At 60.8% G+C, this 19,027-nt stretch overlaps 1 protein-coding gene across 1 annotated transcript in view; it reads right to left on the bottom strand.

Moving 5' to 3' along the window:
- DLGAP2 (DLG associated protein 2) overlaps nt 1–19,027 on the bottom strand; it is a 685,607-nt gene that overhangs the window by 81,964 nt on the left and 584,616 nt on the right. The window contains exon 7 of the mRNA XM_055345374.1: nt 16,713–16,924. Coding sequence (XP_055201349.1) covers nt 16,713–16,924 — 212 coding nt within the window. The remainder of the gene's footprint in view (nt 1–16,712; nt 16,925–19,027) is intronic.

The raw sequence follows: 19,027 nt of genomic DNA, 5'->3' as shown, positions 1-19,027 counted from the left end.
CAGATGTTGCAGAGAGTCCCCAGCTGCTTCCCTCCCCAGCCCGCCCCCACCTGCAGCACCGTGACGTCCTTCGAGCCTAAGAACCTCGTTGGCGTCTGTAGTCCATTTGGGGTCCTTATTGATTTTAGCTAATTGTTCACTGCTTGTGAATCATGATCACAGCTCTGCAAATTGGAAACGCCTAACAATGTGTCCCCAGAGGGCGTGGGTCCCCCTGCGGTGCTCACTGCCCGTTTCTCTTCCTCCTCCTTCCCACTGCCTCCTGGGGGTCCCCCAGGTCCTGGACTGCGGTGTGAGGTCTGGGGTGGAGTCCCTGTCCTGTGCCTGAGAGGGGGCCATGAGCATGCAGACCGGGGATATGTCAGGGAGCCCAGAGTTATTTTGGGGCCAAGTGAGTTGTGATGCTTATCGGACATCTCTGCAGACCCCTCCCTGGGACATTTCATACTGAGGTGGAATCCAGACAGGGGCAAGAGGTCAATATGCAACTCTGGGGGAATCAGCGTAGAGATCATATTTGTGGCCGTGCACATGGAGACGGTCATGCAGGACGGTTAGGAGAGGTCAGAGCGAGAGGCAGGGTCAGAGCCCGGGGCACTCGGTACTTACAGGTGGAGCAACGTAAAGGGGTGAGAAACAGGCTAGGGACAGAGTGCAGGTCAGCGTCATCCGGGGCAGAGGCCTCACGATGTGGAAGAGGGGTGGTTATGCAACCAGCAGACTCGGCAGGAACCTTCCGGATCAGGTGGGGAGAGCAGAGCAGACGCCCAGGGAGGCCGCAGGGGCTGTGGCCGGGCACCCAGAGCAGGAGCCCAGTGGAGGGGCCCCCACACGGACTGCCGCGCACAGCGTCTCGCACCCGAGTCAGACAGCAGCCGGTGCAGGTACCCCTCACGTGAGCAAGAGCGCGAGCACGTCACCCTGTGTCCCGTCCCTGCGCCCTGCACCTGCCGCCCTGAACCTCACCCTTCCCGGGGGGCGTCCGACGGGCTGACCGCACCCAGCCTCTCCCAGGGCGCACCCACGGCCCCGCCGGCTGCCTCTGCTCCCCCAGCCTCGGTCCTCCTTCCCCGAAACCCGCGCGGCCCCAGGCACTTACTTCATCTCCTGGCCACCTCGGGCCCTCCCGCCAGGCTGCTCCGGTGCACCTGCTCCGCCCCCGGCCGCCGTGCCTCCATGGCTCCTGTGCCCCCGGCCCCGGCCTCACGCCTCAGCGCCGCTCCCCTCCCCTCCGTCTCCCCTTCCATCTTTCTGGACACTGCTTGGCAGGCAGCTTTCTCTCTGCTTCCCGCCTCTGCTCCGCATGTTCTTGCTGGGCCTGCACACCCACCCACATGAATTCATCACATAGCTCTTTTTGTGATAATTTCCCAATACACATCTCCGCCGCGTCCACCAGGACAGGCTACGTAATGTTGCAGCAACAGAGCCTCCAAAATACTGGCTCCAAATAAAACAGGTTTATTTTCACTCATTGCCACATGCCCACCGTAAGCCATCTGGGGACTCCGGTCTATGCTGTCCTCTCCCTGGAACTCAGGCGGATGGAACCGCTGCGACCCAGAAACGGCCAGTCGCCATGGCAGAGGGAAAGAAAGTTCTAGAGGGCCTCAGGTTCATCAAGATGCAACGTACGTCCCCTCCACCATCACTCACTGGCTGTAAGCCCATCGCGCGGCCCCTGGAGCCCAAAGGTGCACGACGGCGATTCTCCCCAGCCCGGGAGGCGGAGGTGCGCAGGTGCTCGGCCGGCGGGGTTGGCCATCCCACGGCCTCCCTCCTGCCCGGTCCCCAGACCTGGGCACGCAGCTCGTCTCTGCCGTTCCAAACCCCACGTGCCTGAAGCAGGACCCGGCAGGCTGCCTCCCTCTGCCCCATTGCACCTCAAGCACCTCCAATCCCATCCCCGTCCCAGTCCCAGGGGCTCCTCGGCTGGCTCCTTTGGAAGACCACGTGACGTGCCACGTCCTGCTGGGCTCTACCCCTCGACACCTGCAGCACCTGACCCTTGCTGTCACCCCCCACCGCTGCCCTGATGGCTCCCCTCCCTTGACAAACACTGGATCGTACCCACGCAGTCAAAGAGATCTTTCCAAAATAGAAATCTGCTTGTCTACTTGAAGTTTTTCAACGGCTCTGGAGGACTTTCAGGCAAAAAGATTTTAAGAAAATTATCAGCCTAACAAACGAGATTCCCGGGATGCCAAGTTATAGCACAGACGGCACGTCGCCAAGAGCTCCCACATTCGTGGCCGCAGCCCCTCACCGCTGACCCCGGGGACAGTTTCCTTCCGAGCAGCCCATCAGGTATCAGGTTAGGTGCCCCCCTGCGGGTCAGGCTGAGCAGACGTGTGCTCTGCCCTCGAGGGTGAAGTCTGGCAAAGGGAGGACCCGGGCGTTTGCCGAGACGCCGCCGTCTGCGCTGCAGAACACGTCCCATCCTATCGGGTGACAGCCGCCTGCCTCGCGGGTATCACCAGGGACCACTTAAGATTCACACCCACTTCAGTAGAGAAACACTGTTCCCGTGTTTTCAACCTTCCATATTTTTTGACTGTTGGTTTCATATACTAAATACTCAATGACCTGCCGCTCTATAAAGCAAGAGGCGCAGGCTCCTTCGTCACGGAAGGCAATTCCGTCCAAGCGTGAGTGTGCCCTGTGGGGGTCACAAGCATCCTTACGGTCGATGGGGGGGGATGCTACGCAGCAGCACGTACGCCTGCCTCCACTTGAGAAGGTCGTGATTCCGGCAGAAAGCACAGGGGACGGAGGTCAGAGTCACAGCATCAGACACGCGGGAAGATGGCACGTGCAGAGCTCGCCGTGTGACCTGCCCAGCCATGAGTGTCAGCCTGTGATGACACGTATGGTGGAGAAGGAAGTCAAAGCCGCCCTGGCTGACACCTCAGGGGGATCTGAGACCCTGGACGGGTCCTTATGACCAATGCTTGGGATCCAACCTCGCTGTGCCAGGGAGGCCTTCCTGGGGAGGCAGACGGGGGCGGGGGGCATCTGCGGATACCACATGACGTGGGGCGGGCCTGCACGTCAGCCCAGCCCCCGACCTGGGAAGACCTGAGACGGTGGTGGAGACACTGCCCGTGGAGATAGTCACGGTCTTTGGGACTCACGCAGAGGTTTTTATGGGATGCGGTGGACCTCAGGGCAGCGAGAAGCAGCGACGAGGAGAGTCCTATGGGAACAACACAGCTCCAACCACGGGGAAGCCGCGGCGGGGAGATTCTGGGCGGCCACCATGGCTGGAGCCGGGAGGGTCTGGGCGCCGGCAAGGGTGGGGTCGAGTGTCGCTGCGAGGGAGTATGCGGTTTGCTCGGAGAATATGTGCGGTGTCCGCAGTGGGGCCAGGCCCCCGGGGGAGAGAGCTGGACCGTCCAGGAGGAGAGATGCGGACTCCGGGCCCATTCACGGCCACCCCCGGGCACCCTCCCTCTGCCCGGCCAGGTGGGCGGACTCTCCAGAACACTCTGTCACTTTCATCGCGTCCTTTTCGGACATATTCACCTCGTAGGCAACCCTGTAGTTTGGGTTAGAATTAGTTACACGGCAGCGAGGTGCCCGAGCTCCAGAATGCACACAAACACTCACATGGTCGCACAAGCGTGTCTTCTCTGTTGGGGGCAGGGGTGTCTCTCCCCTCTCTGAGGAGCCCCGGGTCCCCCGGCGCAGGACAGGGGCAGACGGGGGCGGCAGGAACCTGCACCTGCACGTCTGGCGAAGCGATTGTTGCCAACAGCCCACAGGTCAAGCAGATACTCAGGGCGTCTGGTTTTGACCCATTTATGCCTCCTGTTCCCAGAGGAAGAAGCCCCATAGTTGAGGATCTGAAGACGCGGTGGGCGTGGGCTGTGGGGTGGTGCCGGGAGAGAGGCCGTGGCAGGAAGAGGGGACACAGAGCGGGTCTTGTGAGGCAGGGAAGGGAGGGAAGATGGGGGCCTCCAGGGACCCAGACCCACGGCGGCCCACAGCCCAGCTGCGGGGGAAGTGGCCAACCTCGCTGTCCTCCCCCCCCTTCCTTCTCCCGGGGCCAACGGGCGGCGGCGGTGGCGGGAACAGCGACGTGGGTGGCCGCGTGCGAGGGCAGCTTCACGGGGGGGATGGAAGGACACAGCCCCGAGCCCTGGAAGGGGAGGCTACAGAGCCAAGACGCCTGGGTGCTGCTCAGCCCTGAACCTCTAGGGGCCACCTGGATGGCCATCACCTGCCCGCTGCCCCAAGGGGACACGGAAGGCTCCCAAGCGGGGCAGGGAGAATGTATGAACCGTTAGCACATGCACATCGCAGGGCTGCAGGGTCCTTTAACAGTCGTGTGTCTCCTGCTCCATCGTCCATGTCAGGTGAGATGGCTGCTTGGGCGCCTTGAACAAAGGCTAGAAGGGATGGGGCCCACGACGGGCGTGTGTGCAGGTGGGGTGCAGGGTACCCGGGGGCAGAACGAGTCTCCCTGGGGGCCAGACACGGAGGAGCGTCCACCCCCGGGGCCGTCAGCACAGGACAGGGGGATGGGCAGGATGGGAGATGGACAGGGAGGAGTGTCCCCCGCAGGACCCTCTGCATAGGACGGGGCGACAGACAGGATGGGGGACGGACAGGGAGGAGCGTCCCCCCAGGACCCTCCGCACAGGACAGGGGGATGGACAAGACAGGGTCGGACAGGGAGGAGCGCCCCCCGCCCCCCGCCCCCGCAGGCCAAGCTGCCATCACCCGTGTGCCCGGCCCTGCCACCTGGGGCTCGTCTGTGCCCAGCGGGGAAGCCACGTGCACCCCACCCTTGGGCCCGCCAAGGCGCATGCTTGGCAGTGCTCGGCCAGGGAGCAGGCCGCGGGGGTGCTCGGTGCTCGGCGGCACTCGGCCAGGGAGCGGGCCAGGCGGGCACGGGCCCCTGTGCATCGGCCCCGCTCGCGGCCGCAGGGCCCTCGGAGCCACGCTCAGGACCGCCGCAAAAGCAGCCGTCGGCCGCCACGTGGGCTCCGCGCCCGCGCCAACACTCACCTGTGCCGCTGCAGAACGTCTAGAAAATGCCTGAGCGAGAACACAGGGCAGGAACCCACTCCAGGGGCTCGCTCTCTGGGCGGTGTCCCCGTGAAGGCCGCCCCCGCGCAGCACACACCGCTGGAGCCCGAGGGACGCAGCCCGTGGCCTGTGCGGGGCCTGGGCAGCCCTGGGGTTCTCAGCGGAGGGACCTCGCTGCCCGGGGCGCCCAATGTCAGCCCGCTCCGTCAAGCCGCCCCTCGCGCTCTGTGGTCGCGCACACGCACGAAGACGGACACGCGTGCACACGGACACGCACACCCACGCAGATACTTGCACACAGACACGCACACCCACGCAGACGTTCGCACATGGACATGCACACACATGCAGATACACATGGATACGCATGCACATGCACATAGACACTCACACGCAACACACGCACACACGGACATGCACACATGGACACACACGGACATGCACACACACGCAGATGCACACACGCAGATGCACACACACGCAGATGCACACACATGCACGCACACGCATGCACACAGACACGCACACACACGGACATACACACACACGCAGACGCATGCCCACAGGCATGCACACGAATATGCACACACACGCACACACACGCACACGGGTGCATGCGCCCTACTGGCGCTGTTTCTCTAGAGATTCTGGCTAATCCGCTGCATAAAGTCATGACCAACCTGGAGAGTCCCGGAGAGCTGCAGACCCACCACCCCGGGATCAGGTGGGCGTTGCGGCGCCGGACCCAGGCTCTGGTCCCTCGGCCCCAGGGGGTAGGACGTGGGTCCCCGTCCCTGCTGGAGGCTGGTGGCGTCCCTTGGCCCCAGGAGGTAGGGAGCAGGTCCCTGTCCCTGCTGGCAGTGTCCCTTGGCCCCAGGAGGTAGGACGTGGGTCCCCATCCCTGCTGGTGGCATCCCTCTGCCCAGCGAGGTAGGATGTGGGTCACTGTCTCTGCTGGTGGCTGGTGGTGTCCCTCAGCCCCAAGAGGTAGGGCACGGGTCCCTGTCCCTGCTGGCAGGTGGCGGTGTCCCTCAGCCCCTAAGGGACTGACTCCTGGAGTCCAAATCAGATGGACCCTCCATCTCTGGGCCATGAACGGCCTGTCCACTCCTTCTCGGCCGCAAACCTCCGCCTTCCCTTCCTGCCCTCGCAGGCTCTGGGATGAGGGCCGGCTGCCAGGGTCATGTCCACCTGCCACCTGGGTCACTTCTTCGAGGGGCCTGGTCCCAGCCCCACTCACAGGGCAGCAGCACACAGAACACGGTTACCGGAGGCTTCGTCCACCAGGGTCCTGGCAGCTGTGCTGTGAAAATTCCAGCGTTGGGTTTCAGGTGCAGAGACCCTGCAGATACTGTGGCCAGTTGGCTACACAGCGAGAACCTCTCTGGCAATGTTTTCACTGGTGACACATCAGTGACTAGATCACCTTGCATGTTGATGGATACTTAGTTTTGATTGATTCTTTAGTACCAATAATAGCAAAGAACTGGAATTTCTTCTAGGACCTCATTTGTTACTGAATCTTTTATTGAAATTTGTCTGTTTCCTTAGGATTGTGTAAGTGGAATTAATATAAAGGAGCCTGATTTACATTTCCAAATTTCTCAGTGAAACAGATTTTAGAGACATTTTTATCCCGGGGCACCTGGGTGGCTCGTCTGCCGTCAGCTCAGGTCTGAACCCAGGGTCCTGGGATCGAGTCTCACGCGGGGCTCCCTGCTCAGCGGGGACCCTGCTTCTCCTTCCCTCTGCCCCTCTCCCTGGCTCTTGCTCTCTCTTTCTCTCGGATAAATGAATAAGGTCTTTAAAAACCCACATTTTTACACTTACTTCAAAAATAAGAATACTTATTTCAAAAATAATTTAGCTCATCAAAACCTTACTTTTTTTCTAACTCTGTGAAAATTATATCCATAATCATTGATTATTTATTTTCAGGTGCCTAGTTAATGTCCTGGCAATATTTGCATTTATTTGTTCATGTACTTATCTGACAATTATTTATATACTTAGTCTTCAGCACACACTTACTTATTGGATGAATAAATGAATGGATTCATACATTCTGTATGGCACATTAAAGAAGACAACGGATTCAACAGAATTAATTCTCTTTAGTACATTTGGGATGTTGGGTTTCATGTTATTTAATTTTGCCCCGGAGCCTTGCAGATTTGCCTCTGCTCCCTCTTTATTCAGCATGTTCTCTGGACACAGCCTTTCAATGGCCGATGGATCCTGGGGCCTTCCCTGGCTTGTTACCGGGGCACTCACGTGCGGTCAGACACTTTGGGGTCTACAACAGCGAAGAGAGTGACTTGTGTTCAGAGAAAGATGCTTTCAACACCGTCACCGTCCGAGGGTGAGCAATCCTCATCCGCTAGGCTGTCCGACCTCCGTCACGGGCCGGAAGAACGGGGGGGGGGGAGGGGGGGAGACGCCTCAGTTTCCGAGCGGGCAGGCACGCGTCAGGGTTAGGCGAGTAGCAGCAAGGTGCCCCAAAAACAGCTCACGCCTCGACCGAAGAGTGAACACGTGCATCTGGCAGCTTTGAGAGTTAGTGGGAATGACTTGGCTTCTGAGGAAATTGAGAGCTCATTTAATCAGAAATGGGAAAAAGGGGAGGGGGAGGAAAAACGGTAATATTTGCTGCACATCTCTCAGCCTAGCCCCCCGCCAAAAGGCCTAAAGAGGAAATGCAACCTATATTCAAAAACATCATACATTGTAAAAGTCTGAAAAAGTCATTGAAAGGAGGAAAAATAGTCCATAGTGGCTTATGTATCCTGGTGAGTGCATCCTTCCTTCCTTCATTCTTTCAGTCCTGAGCAAAGTGCAGATCGGGAATGCTGAGGAATATCCACCATGCAGTAAGGACCGAAGCACCACGCGTCAAGATGTGTGAGATGCCGCAAAAGACACGCCCTTAGGGATACTCATACTCTGAGCTCCCATTTCTAAACAGGCAATCAGCGGATGAATGAGGGAAACAACAAAATGGAATTATAAGGAAATAGGGAAAAAATTAACAGAAGCATAAATTAGTGTATTAGCAATCAAGAAAACAATAGAAAGTTAATAGACCAACACAGGCACGGTCTGGCTCTGGTGACACTCTTGGGCCTCCCCCTAGAGGCCTCCTCCCTTTCTCGGGATGGCCCTGATGCTGCGGCACACTGTGGCCTACATCCTGTGCCTTACGGGACGGTCCGTCAGGATGTTCCAAGACCCTGGTGTCTTGAAGTCCGACAGTTCCCAGGGACGCCCGGACCAGCAGTGATGTCTGCCAAGGGGCCAGTACCTGGGATGAGGCAACCGCTTGAATTAGGAGCTTCCCAAGCTGTGCCTCAGAAGGACGATCCTACTAAGATCGTGTCCTGCTGTATTTTTAGGGAATTGGGCAATAGGGGCGCCTCCACAGAATGCTCACCCCTCAGGCCTGCGTAGACGTGGAGAATGAAACTGCTCATGGATTAAGGGGACAAGAGAACCCATGAATCAAACTCATTTGGAGCTACCACCAGGCCAGAGTCTCCTTAGCCATGCTGACGAGGACAAGGACCCAGAGGCAGATGCTGCCCGAAAGAGTCCCCGTGATGCTCTCCTGGCGACACACAGAAGTGGCACCACCACAGGGATGTTTCCTTGGCAGCAGCACAAGCAGTGAGACCTCGGGGGCAGTCCCCCAACGAGAGGGTAATGGGTGAACATAGCACATCTACTCTCCGACCTCCGAGGAGGCCCTAGGTCTACACGGTGCCACAGCGTATGTGACGCTGTGTAGAAAGGACGTGGACTCTGGTCTCCAGCCTGGGCTCTTGCGTGTGGCAGGTGCTATGCAAACAAAACCAGGTGCAGGTGGGATCGAGGCTGGCGGTCACCGGACCCTGGGACAGGAAGAGCCACCGGACCATCCCTGCATCTGGTCCTGTTCTGGACACACAGGGAGGAGCGTACGGGATCAGGCGGCTACGAATCAGCTGCACACATGTTTTTAAAATTGATGATCCCCCATTTTCAGAATCTTTACAAATGATTCATTCGAGGGCGCTCTCCAGAGCAGTTCCTGGGTCGAGCTGATTAGCAGGATTCCTGGGAAGCCGGTCACAAGACGCCAGCCCTGCTCACCCATTCCATGTATGTGCTGCACAGTGAGGGCAAATGACACACAACACGTTTGTCCCCTCACAGGCGACACAGGTCACGGGGGAAGCCAACAGGTGTGTGGTAGTGGTAGGTAAGCCTGGGGGTAGTAGGGGGCACTGTGCAGGGGCACCTGACCCAGGGACACGCCCAGGGGGGCGCGACCCTGAGCAGAGCTCTGCAGGATGAGCCCAGCCCAGGAGTGCCGGGGGCTGCGGTGTGTTGGGGCTTGGCTGCTGCTCGGGGGTGGGGATGCAGACCCGGTGCCCCAGAGCTGTGAGAGTCGCGTCCCCTAGGCGGTCAGAGCTGGGTCGGGAAGGGGCTGCTGTGGGACCCGGCCAAGATCACCGGGCACCCGGGGTCAGAATGAGGAGGCTGACGGGGAGGTCGGCGTGGGGTCGGCTATTTGAGAGATGCCGGGAGCTCAGTGGTCCGAAGGAGACTTCAAGCCCAAACCCGAAATGCAGTCCCAGGATCAGGGAACAGCAAAAAGCCAAGATTGATGGCGCAGGAAATGAGGAAAGTGGCTTTGAGGGACCCTCGGTCGCTCGTTCCTGATGGGTCCTGAGTAGACCGACACCTCGTGACCACGTGTCATGGGCTGCGGGTTCTGGGACAGTCACCGATCAGTCATCCAGTTCACCCAGCGTGTGTCTGGACAGCGAGGGGCTCCGTTCTCCAGGGCAGGTGCCGACAGGAGGGACGCCAGAGCTCACCTGCAGGCAGGGCTGCCCCCTGCTCCTCCTCCCATCACCTCCCACCTGCAGCGATGGGGGAGCAGGTGCGGGAAGCCTCTTGCTGCCTGGACAGGAACACAGGGAATGGGGACGTGCAGCCGCCTGCGCCCCTGGGCCTCCTGGGGCAGCGCTGGCCTCTGCGTGCCGTGTCCGTGCTGGTGAGCGGCCTCTGGTTCCGCAGGACGAGGCTTTGCGGCTCAGGGTCAGCGGGGGATCTGCTGGCGCCCGCCCCGGTGCCTCTGGTACTTCTGCGCTGGCTGGCGACGTTCTGGCTCTGCTTCCCGATGGCCCTGACTCCCCTTGGCTCAGCAGGACGGCGCCTCCTGGGTCCTGGCTCCCACAGCACCACGGCGAGGGTCTGCCCCAAGTCTCTGATCCTCTTCCATCCTCCCAGGCTCCTCCCTTTTCTCTTACTCCTGGGTTTCTGGGAGTTTGACCCCGACCTGTGAGGGCCTCTGAGCCTCGGGCGCTCCGGGCCGGCCGTCGGGCGTGGGCACCAGGAAGGCTCCGCAGGCCTGCGCCCGGCTGGCTCTCTCCCATGTTGGTTCCCACCCTTTCTGTCCTCGCGTTTCCATTTGGTGATGTTTGAGGACCTACCTGCAAGTTGGCGGACGCGGCCTGAGTCCAGGAGAGCCTGCGGGGGAGCTCATCAGCGAGACGCCCCTTTCCGTGATCCGTGTGCAGGTTCCCGCAGCCTCCTTCCTGGCCGGCTCCCCCCGCGACCCCCCGCGACCCCGCCGCCAGGAGGCCTTTGCTGCGCGGCCCGCAGAGGTCCGCCCGGCCCCGGCGCCGCTGTCCGGTCCTCTCCCGTCTCTGGCTGCTCCATCCCTTTGCTTTCCTCCTCCCGCGTCTGGATTGTGCGGGGTCCCCACGTGCAGACGGCGGCCACAGCACACACACAGCCTGGGATGTGGCGCTCTGTCCGCCGCCACCGTGTGCTCGCCGTGGGGGCGGTGGGGATGTGGGGGCGCCGGCGCCCCGTGTGCCCTCTGCAGGCCCCGACCCCCGTGCCCGCTGCACTGACCACCTTGCCCCTAGGGGGTGCGGCGCACGCAGGGGTCACGGGCTGGGCCCCTCGCCCGCGGGGTGGGCTCACACTCCGACCCCGTCCCGGCGTGGGGCGCGGCCTCTCCTGCAGCCCCATCTGCAGGCCCGGGCGTCGGGCAGAGCCAGGCGGTGTGCATGCCTGGGGTTGAGGGCCCCGGAAGCTACAGGCGCCTCCCGAGCAGCTTAACCCCCGGCGGGACCCAGTGCCCGGCACAGAGCCTGTTGGTCCTGGGGGCCTGCTCCTCCCGGCAGGGTGGAGCTGACGGGCCTTCCGCTGTCTACACTGCGGGCTGACCTGGAATTCTGCTCACCGACTCCATCCATGCCGCCTTCCTAGACATGCCCTAAGTGCTGCCCTAAGTGGACACCATTGGATGTGACTCTGTGTACTGACCACCCAGCATCCGGCCACACGGTGAAGTGACCCGTGTGGCACATGCCCCGCCTTGAAGAGTCACCCTGTCACGCTGTGACAGTCGGCTCAGTGGTGGTGTTGACACCATGGTGCAGAGGGACACAGGCTGCCCTGCCCACACCCCCTCACGGCCTAGACACACCCCGCTTGGTTCCTGCAGCCTTCCCGTTTCGTCACGAGCGCGCCACGACCGCCTGTATCCCTGTCCGTGTTACACAAGCCGCAGTCCGCTTTATGAGGCTTGTCACGTTCTACATGCTCCTTTTTAAAGTGAATATAATCTGATGTCACCACACCCACACGTACGAGTTGGCCTCATGCCAAACCTGCAGTGTTCCGGAATATTCCATCGATGGCATCCCAGTGTTTGCATGTCTATTATTCACTCTGTCCTGCAGCCGAGGACCGTGGGGCAGGCTCCGGCTGTTCCTCGCGCTGCTGTGATGGGTACATTCGCACACGTTAGTCCTCACAGGTTCCCCAAGTTGAGACCCCCCCCACACACACACACCCCTGGGCCTTGAGGTCACCGACGATCCCTTATGAGGATTTACAACAAAACAGTGAGCATCGCTGTACGCGTGTCCGTGGTTCTGTGCCTTCCAGGGATTTCTTCAGAATAAGTGGTCACATCTCTGGTTTTCAATACACGCTAAGTACTCTCCAGAGCATTCCGCGGATTTTTAAGGTACGTGAGCAACCTCCCCCTGGCCGTTATCCACGTTTATGTTTCAGTGTTTGCTTTTTTTTCTTATGGATTTGTAAGGTGTGTCTACATATTAAGAATATAAACGTGTGTTATTTAAATGACCACACATCTCCCCAGGTCTTAATGACCATTTTATCTTAGTGGCAGCACTTGCACTTTGTTGGTTGGTTTGCTTTTTCCTACAAAGACGTTGTTAGTTCCATGAATTCAAATCCGTCATTATGTTGTGGCTTCTCGCCGTGGAGTAACGTTTGGATATGTCTTCTCCATCTGAAAGTCAGCGAACACACAACATACATAGATACACACACACACACACGCGTGTGTGCATGTGGACACATACGTGTCATGTACGCACACCTACCAATAGGATTTTTAGGGAGTTGGCTTCACATGGAGCACAGAGCCCAATGCACAGCTGAGCTCAGATCCTGAGATCACAACCAGGGCTGAGATCAAGACTCACTTAGTGGGCAGGGCCACCCAGGTGCTCCGCCAATGTGATCCTCACACTCACACCCACCAGAGCAAATCTCTACCTATGAAGTCGTCCTGGAAGAAAGGCCTCCTTTCTCCATAAATATAAAATACTGTCTTCATACGATGTGACTCAGAGATGCTCAGTGTGGTTGTAGCTTTGACTTTGCAATTCAAGTGACCAGGAAAAAAAAAAATAAAGAAAAAGAAAAGAGAAACAAAACGCCAAAGGCCCCAACACGAAATTAGTTGGTCTACCTAATAATCAAAACCAAATTATCAAAATCCTAATAATCAAGACCAAATGCTGTGAATCCGTGATCTCCGACAGGAATAAATATACAAGCTGATTTAAGAACCCAGTAAGTTGGATTCAGTAGCAACTTGAGCCCTACCTTCCATCTGTGATCATTCCGCAGGAGTCTGCATGCAGACAGGTCTGACCTACAGATGGGTCGGTCCCAGGCATGGGGTCTGAGGCCCCGAAGGGTTGGCACAACAGGGAGGGCTCTGTGCACAAAGGCCCCAGGACAGGTGTGCGGGATCTTGGTGGTTGGTGCCTCATTCTTCCTTTGAGGTGCAGCCTCTCCCTCATGTGCTGTTCTGGAGAAGGCAGGGAGGGGACGGTACACGTCCTTGTGTACAAGCAGGACGTGTGTCCCATTATTGACAGGACGGCTTTCTCCTTGGTCAATAGCAGGAGGGCAAGGGTGCGTTGCACAGAATCACGGTGGCAAGAGGTGAGCAACGCGCAGGAGAAAATCCACTCTCTACAGGAGGGATTTCACATTTGATGGTGGTGAAGGGCTGATAACGGCCAATCAAAGGCCTGGGTTTCTGGCAGGTCTTCAGCCGCACAGCTGGAAAAGGGGGTGCGGGCACAGCTGGTTTCCCGAGGGATTTCCTGCGATGGGAGGCACGTGCTCCTGAGGCTCCCAGGCTGCTCCTAAGCCACAATCACCAGGCTCCGCGGCCAGAGCCCGTCCCTTCCCACTGGAGCACAAATCCCAGGGGGCTGAGCACACCTGAATCCTCGGTCACCGGAATCCACCGGCCGCCGGGGAACGTGAGTCAGCCCTGCTGAGGATGTGCGGCGGGGCTGGAGGGACCCGCTCGGGCACATGGAGACCTCAGTCTTATGACAAACAAACCTTGAGGACTATCAGGTGGGCTTCACCATCCTCAGGTACAGGATAAACTTAACAGAGATGGTCTAGGGACGAAATCACCGCAGGTGTCAGATCCAGAGGATTCCAATGATCCACAAACCTGCCTGACAGCAGCTATGAGCATCCCTGGTGCTATGGGACCACAGGAGGGGGGGCTTGGGTGGGGGGAGCAGGTGTGGGGGCATCACAAGGACAGGTGTGGTGACCGACAGGTGTGTGGTGGGCTGTGTGTCCTATAGGACCTGGTGCTAACCTGGGATCCCCATCCACCCCCCTGAGGTCCTGGGGGCTCCTCTGCCCACCTGGTCACATTGTCACCAGGTCCCCTCTGCCTTCCCATGATGCCTGCTGGTCTCCAAGGGCACGTCCTACTGTCCTTAGGTGAACACGCACTCCGGGCGAGGGAGTCACTACTTTTGATTCTACACCTGTGGTCACACCTGTGACGTGCTGTTCCTGGTCTCTGGGTGCGGGGGGGGGGTGTCTGTCCCCTACAATGGGCTCAGTCACAGCTGCCCTGAGTCAATAGTTGAGCGTGGCTGATGTCACATAAAATGAGAATGAATGAATCACGTTGAAATGTACAGGATCTCAAGGCGACGTGCATGACGCTGACCGGCAGGGTCGGTGACCGTGATGGCCGCCTGCCACCACAGAGCTCCTATGTCGGGACATCAACCCACGGCGCGGAGCTCCATGCACACCGCAGATGCCCCACAGCCAGCCCGTGGACACCTCCTGGGGCCCTGCCCTCCTCGTTCCCTTTTTGTTAGGTGTGGGGAAAGGACCATGCGCTGACACTTGCTGGAAGATGAGGCCGTGGGATGACGTCCACGCGGCCCACCTGCAGGGCTCCCTGTGAGGGCGGACAGGGTGTGGGGGCGGCGGGTGGGCACGGGGTGGATGTGCACGAGGAGCAGCACTGGGCGCCCGAGTTACCCATCCCCAACCCTCCTGGCCTGCGTGTGCAGGTCCAGCTCGGCCCTGTGTGGACGGTCAGTGTCTGCACGACCAGGTCAGGCGGCCTGGGCCTCTCCATCACCCTGGGGTTTTGGGGGGAATTCTGAGTATACCGGGTGGTGCCTTGGTGAGCACGGCCGCCCGGGCACCCGGTCCGAGACCCGGGGGTCTGGGCAAGGAGGCATCGGGGTGGGTACCGCCTGTGCCCCCTGTGGGCCGCGTGAGCTCAGTGCCCCGAGGGCAGCTCGAGGACGGGCACACGGGGCGGCAGGCGAGCTTGTTGCTGGGGCGCAGGGACAGGCGGGGATCCCATGGGCACAGACATCAAGTTCCCGATTCTGAAACTGCCCGATCCTCACTCACTGCGGAAATAGCCCATTTTTCTTTCCCTTCCCTCCGGTTTGCCCTAAACGCACACAGTCGTACAGGAAGCACCAACCTTCAAAGCGTCAGTTCGGGTCCGCAGCCACACGCAGCGCGGGGAGCCGGAGCCGGGACCAGGTGCGCAGGCGGCAGCTCGAGCCCAGGCTCCGGGGGAGGCTGTTCTCCATCCAGGGCGGTCTACGGCTAGCCCACCGCTCGCTCCTCCTCACCTGTGACCTCCCACGCCCCAGGGAAGGGGTGGGCGCACCGGCAGGGTCGGCTGCCTGCCCGTGGGGGGGGGCGGCGGGTCGGGCTGGCGTCGCCCTGGGGACAGCCTTCCAGCCACACGGCCTCCACCCGCTTCCTTGCCGCTGCACCGTCGGGTCCCGGCTCTCCCTCCAGCATGTCCTGCTGCCATCAGGGCGGCTCCCTTCCGGTTGGTGCCTGAGGAAGGCGACCACCCCTCCACGTGGGGCACAGGGGACCCGACCGCCCATCCGCGTGGGGCACAGCAGACCCGACCCCCCCCCCCCCGCTGCGTGGGGCACAGCGGAGACACGGGGAGGGACACGGACCGGCGGCCGCTGCACCCTGTGTCCACGCCCAGCCTGACCGGTGCGGGTAACCTAGACCAAGCCGCGAAGACACGGTGCCCCGCGGCGCCCAGTAAGATCCTGTGGCCAATGACACCCAGTATCTGCGTCCCGCAGGCTAATGGAACTGGCTCAGTGGGCTCTGGGGGGAGATCACAGGCTTTTGCTGTCCCCGTGCGTGCCAGGCCGGGGGCAGGAGGTGGGGGGTGACTCCGAGATCAGTGCTCGGCCGGGGGCTCCATCCTCCCGCCACAGGTCACAGTGAACAACTGAGCCACTGTGGCCACATGCCAAGAGGAGGATCTGGGCCCGGTGGTCACATGGGGTGGCAACGGGCGGGGTGCAGGGCGAGCCGTAGGGCTCCCGCAGGCGGCCGACCTGGGCGGCTCAGGTGTGCCCGGCGTGGGCTCGCCTCCAGGGGTTCTTTCCAACCCACGTGGGCAGTGCTGTGGACGGACTCTCCCTGCCTCAGGGTGTTCAGGTAACAGTCCCCCCCGGGCCGCCCTGGTAGGAGGACAGCGTGCGCGGATCGGCTCATCACCACCCCCGCGGCTGGTGAGGCTTCCAGCCCACAGTCCACGAGGAGCAGGTGACCTGGGGGGGAGCTTCTGTGCATTTTGCAAGCAGTAGGCAGCCCTAAACCTGGCGGTGTCCAAACACCTGGAGGGAGCAGATACTCGCAGCAGCACGCGTGCAGAGTCGTGTGTTCCCGTCGTGTTAATATTCTATTTCCCAACGTTTCCCGCTTATACTTTGGACACCCACGAACTCTCTGTGGACAACACTGCGAAGCACACGCCACTGTCCTCAGGAACCATACCCCCCTCTGCCCTGCAGACAAAGCCCCTGCCCACCAGCGTCCTCGCAAAGCTGTGCTAAAGGACACGTCCCTGTGATGACGTCACACACACCCACCCCAATGTGCTGGTGGGCAAGCGGCCGGGTCTGAGGACCCGCAGACAGGACGGGGACACTGGCCAGGAGAGCGGCTCTGGGTGACGTGAGGTGGGAACCGCCCAAGCAGGACCTGTGCCTTGGTGGGGAGGATGGGGGGGGCGGCCTTACGTTTGGAGGTCAGCCAGGGGCCGGGGTCCAATGGGCTTGAGCAGGGGCTCCGGCCGCATGGCCGCCGTGGGGGACGTCTTGGGGCTGGAGTCGGACTCTGCGCTCTCCTCATCGCCCATGGCTTTGATGTAGCTCCCACTCCGCATCCTCCTGCAGGGGATCTCCTCGTCCTTGGCGCCCGTGGGATACCCTGCCCACTCGTCTTGAGGCACCTGGGGGAGAACAGACACATGCATGCGTCAGGCGTCCCCAAGATGCCCGGGGTCCTGGGGGGACGGGCGCCCTGAGATTCCCAGAAGACACGCTCCCGGCGGCCAGGCGCCATTCCCAGCGTGTGCGTCCCGGGGATGCTTCCTGGCGCTGTCGTTCACATCCTAAAAGGACATTCGCGTGTCATCGTGGTGTTCTCCCCGCTACTAAACTGATGCATAAACATGGAAACGTGACAACATGCGAAGACGGCTGGAGGGGAAACGCACCTGTAACCTCGGCACAGGGGAAACCAAGCCGCCTGCATCTTAGATGGATTCCCTGCTGGTACAAAAGGAAATTAAAATTGTCCTTGAGAAGACGGAGAGCGGGGCGGGGGGGAGAGTTCTCCAGGATGGAGGGTATGAAGAAGGCGAGAGCAGGGGCCAGGTGGGGGGACAGGACTGGGTCACTGGGCTTCACCCCTGGGGCAGGAACGGAGCCGGTGAGGCTGCAGGTCCGTGATGCTGGTTGTGCGGGGTCCCTGTGCTCAGTCAGCCCGAGGGTGGCCGGTTGGCACCTTGGTGTTCGGCCCCCACCACGGAAGCTGAGTTCCCTCCTCCACAAGCAGCAGGGGTCCGGCCGCCCCGGTCACCTGCCCAGTCTGCAGTGACCCCCAGACCCAGGGCCGGCTCTGGGCCACCTTGACCCCTGCGGGTGAGGTCACATTTACAAGAGCAAAACACACAGGCCGCCGCTGGTGTGGAGAAGGCCCGCGGCACGGCCAGCGCGGGGGCACGGCCCCAGCCCCCCGCCCTCGGCCCCCGGTCTGCACCCACGGCTGTGGGGAAGGAAGGGAGAGAGTCCCACCTGAGGGGGTGCTCAGAGTCGGCTCTTCTCTGTTGCAAAGGGTTACACCCCGCCTCCCCCAGAACCCTCCATCCTCCTCCTTGCTCATGCCCGCTTGGAGGAGTGATGCTCTCCACGGAAACCACCTTAAAACCCGTGGCCGCAGCGTCGCTCCGGCAGGCAGACAGCTTCCCGTGGCGGCCAGGATGCGAGGCCGTGGGGGTGCGATCCGCTGAGATTCCAGCACAGCCATGGCGTGTGGCGAGGTACGGGGTCTAGACGGTCTGCAGCCCCTGCGGCCCCGGTGGCGTGACTCCAGTGGATCCAGTCCGCGTGCCCCTGAGTGGGTCGGGTCCACAGGGAGCGAGCGGCTGGACGTGGTGGGAATGCGCGGCGCGGCTGACCCAGAGCCTGTGATGAGGGGTTGTTCTCGCCGAACGGAAGCGTCCAGGGGGCCACATGGGGTCAGGGGCGCCCAGGCACCCTCGCGGGCAGAGCCCCCTACCCTGCGGGCTTTCCTCGCAGCTGGGCGCCGTGTGCGAGTCTCCACGCGGGTGGAGACAGGATTGAGGACATGTCCACGGGGCACAGTATGCGAAGCGCACGGCCTGTGACGGCCTCGGGCCCCGCGGCGAGGCTCCCGGGAGGCCGTCCTCACACTGTCAGATTCGGTGCCAGGGACTGGTGAGGGAGGAACCTCCGAGCAGGTCATGCCACGTGGGCGGCTCGGTCCCACACAACAGTCACGCCGAAGAGCACGTGTGTGGCCACGGAGACAGGTTCACGGGGGAGGAGGCAACGTGGAAGCATCTCCTGCGCTGCACGGTTTTGTACTTTAAACAGACGCCCGAGGAGGCATGGAAGCCAGCGGGTGGACGGGGTCATCACGGACGCTGATCACGGGCTCCTCGGTCAGTGCTCTTCGTGCTTGCATTTCCTGAATTTTCCACCTGGGGCCTATCTCAGAGAAAGAAAATACTTGTCTTTACTTTGAGAAAAATCAGGTCTCAGTGATGAGACTTTGCAGCGGAAGAGCCGCAAAATGGATTGTGACTTGATTAGGGCGAAAGACGCCCGGGCGGCGGGGGGAAAGCAAGAGGTCAGCAGAAGCTGTGGACAGAGAGGGGCGTGGGGGAGGCCCCTGGGGTTCTGACCCACTTGGGTTTGCCGCAGGCCTTTGGAGGAGGGGCCCTGGGGAGGGAGCCGGGAGGCTGGCGGCACAGACGTGCCACAAGGACACATTCCTGTTGGCGGCTCCATAAAATTTCTGTGAATCA

The sequence above is a fragment of the Nyctereutes procyonoides genome, unplaced genomic scaffold, assembly GCF_905146905.1.
Source record: "Nyctereutes procyonoides isolate TBG_1078 unplaced genomic scaffold, NYPRO_anot_genome, whole genome shotgun sequence".
Classification (NCBI taxonomy): Eukaryota; Metazoa; Chordata; class Mammalia; order Carnivora; family Canidae; genus Nyctereutes; species Nyctereutes procyonoides.
Note: the sequence above shows the minus strand (reverse complement) of the source record. Positions and strands in the feature narration are given on the sequence as shown.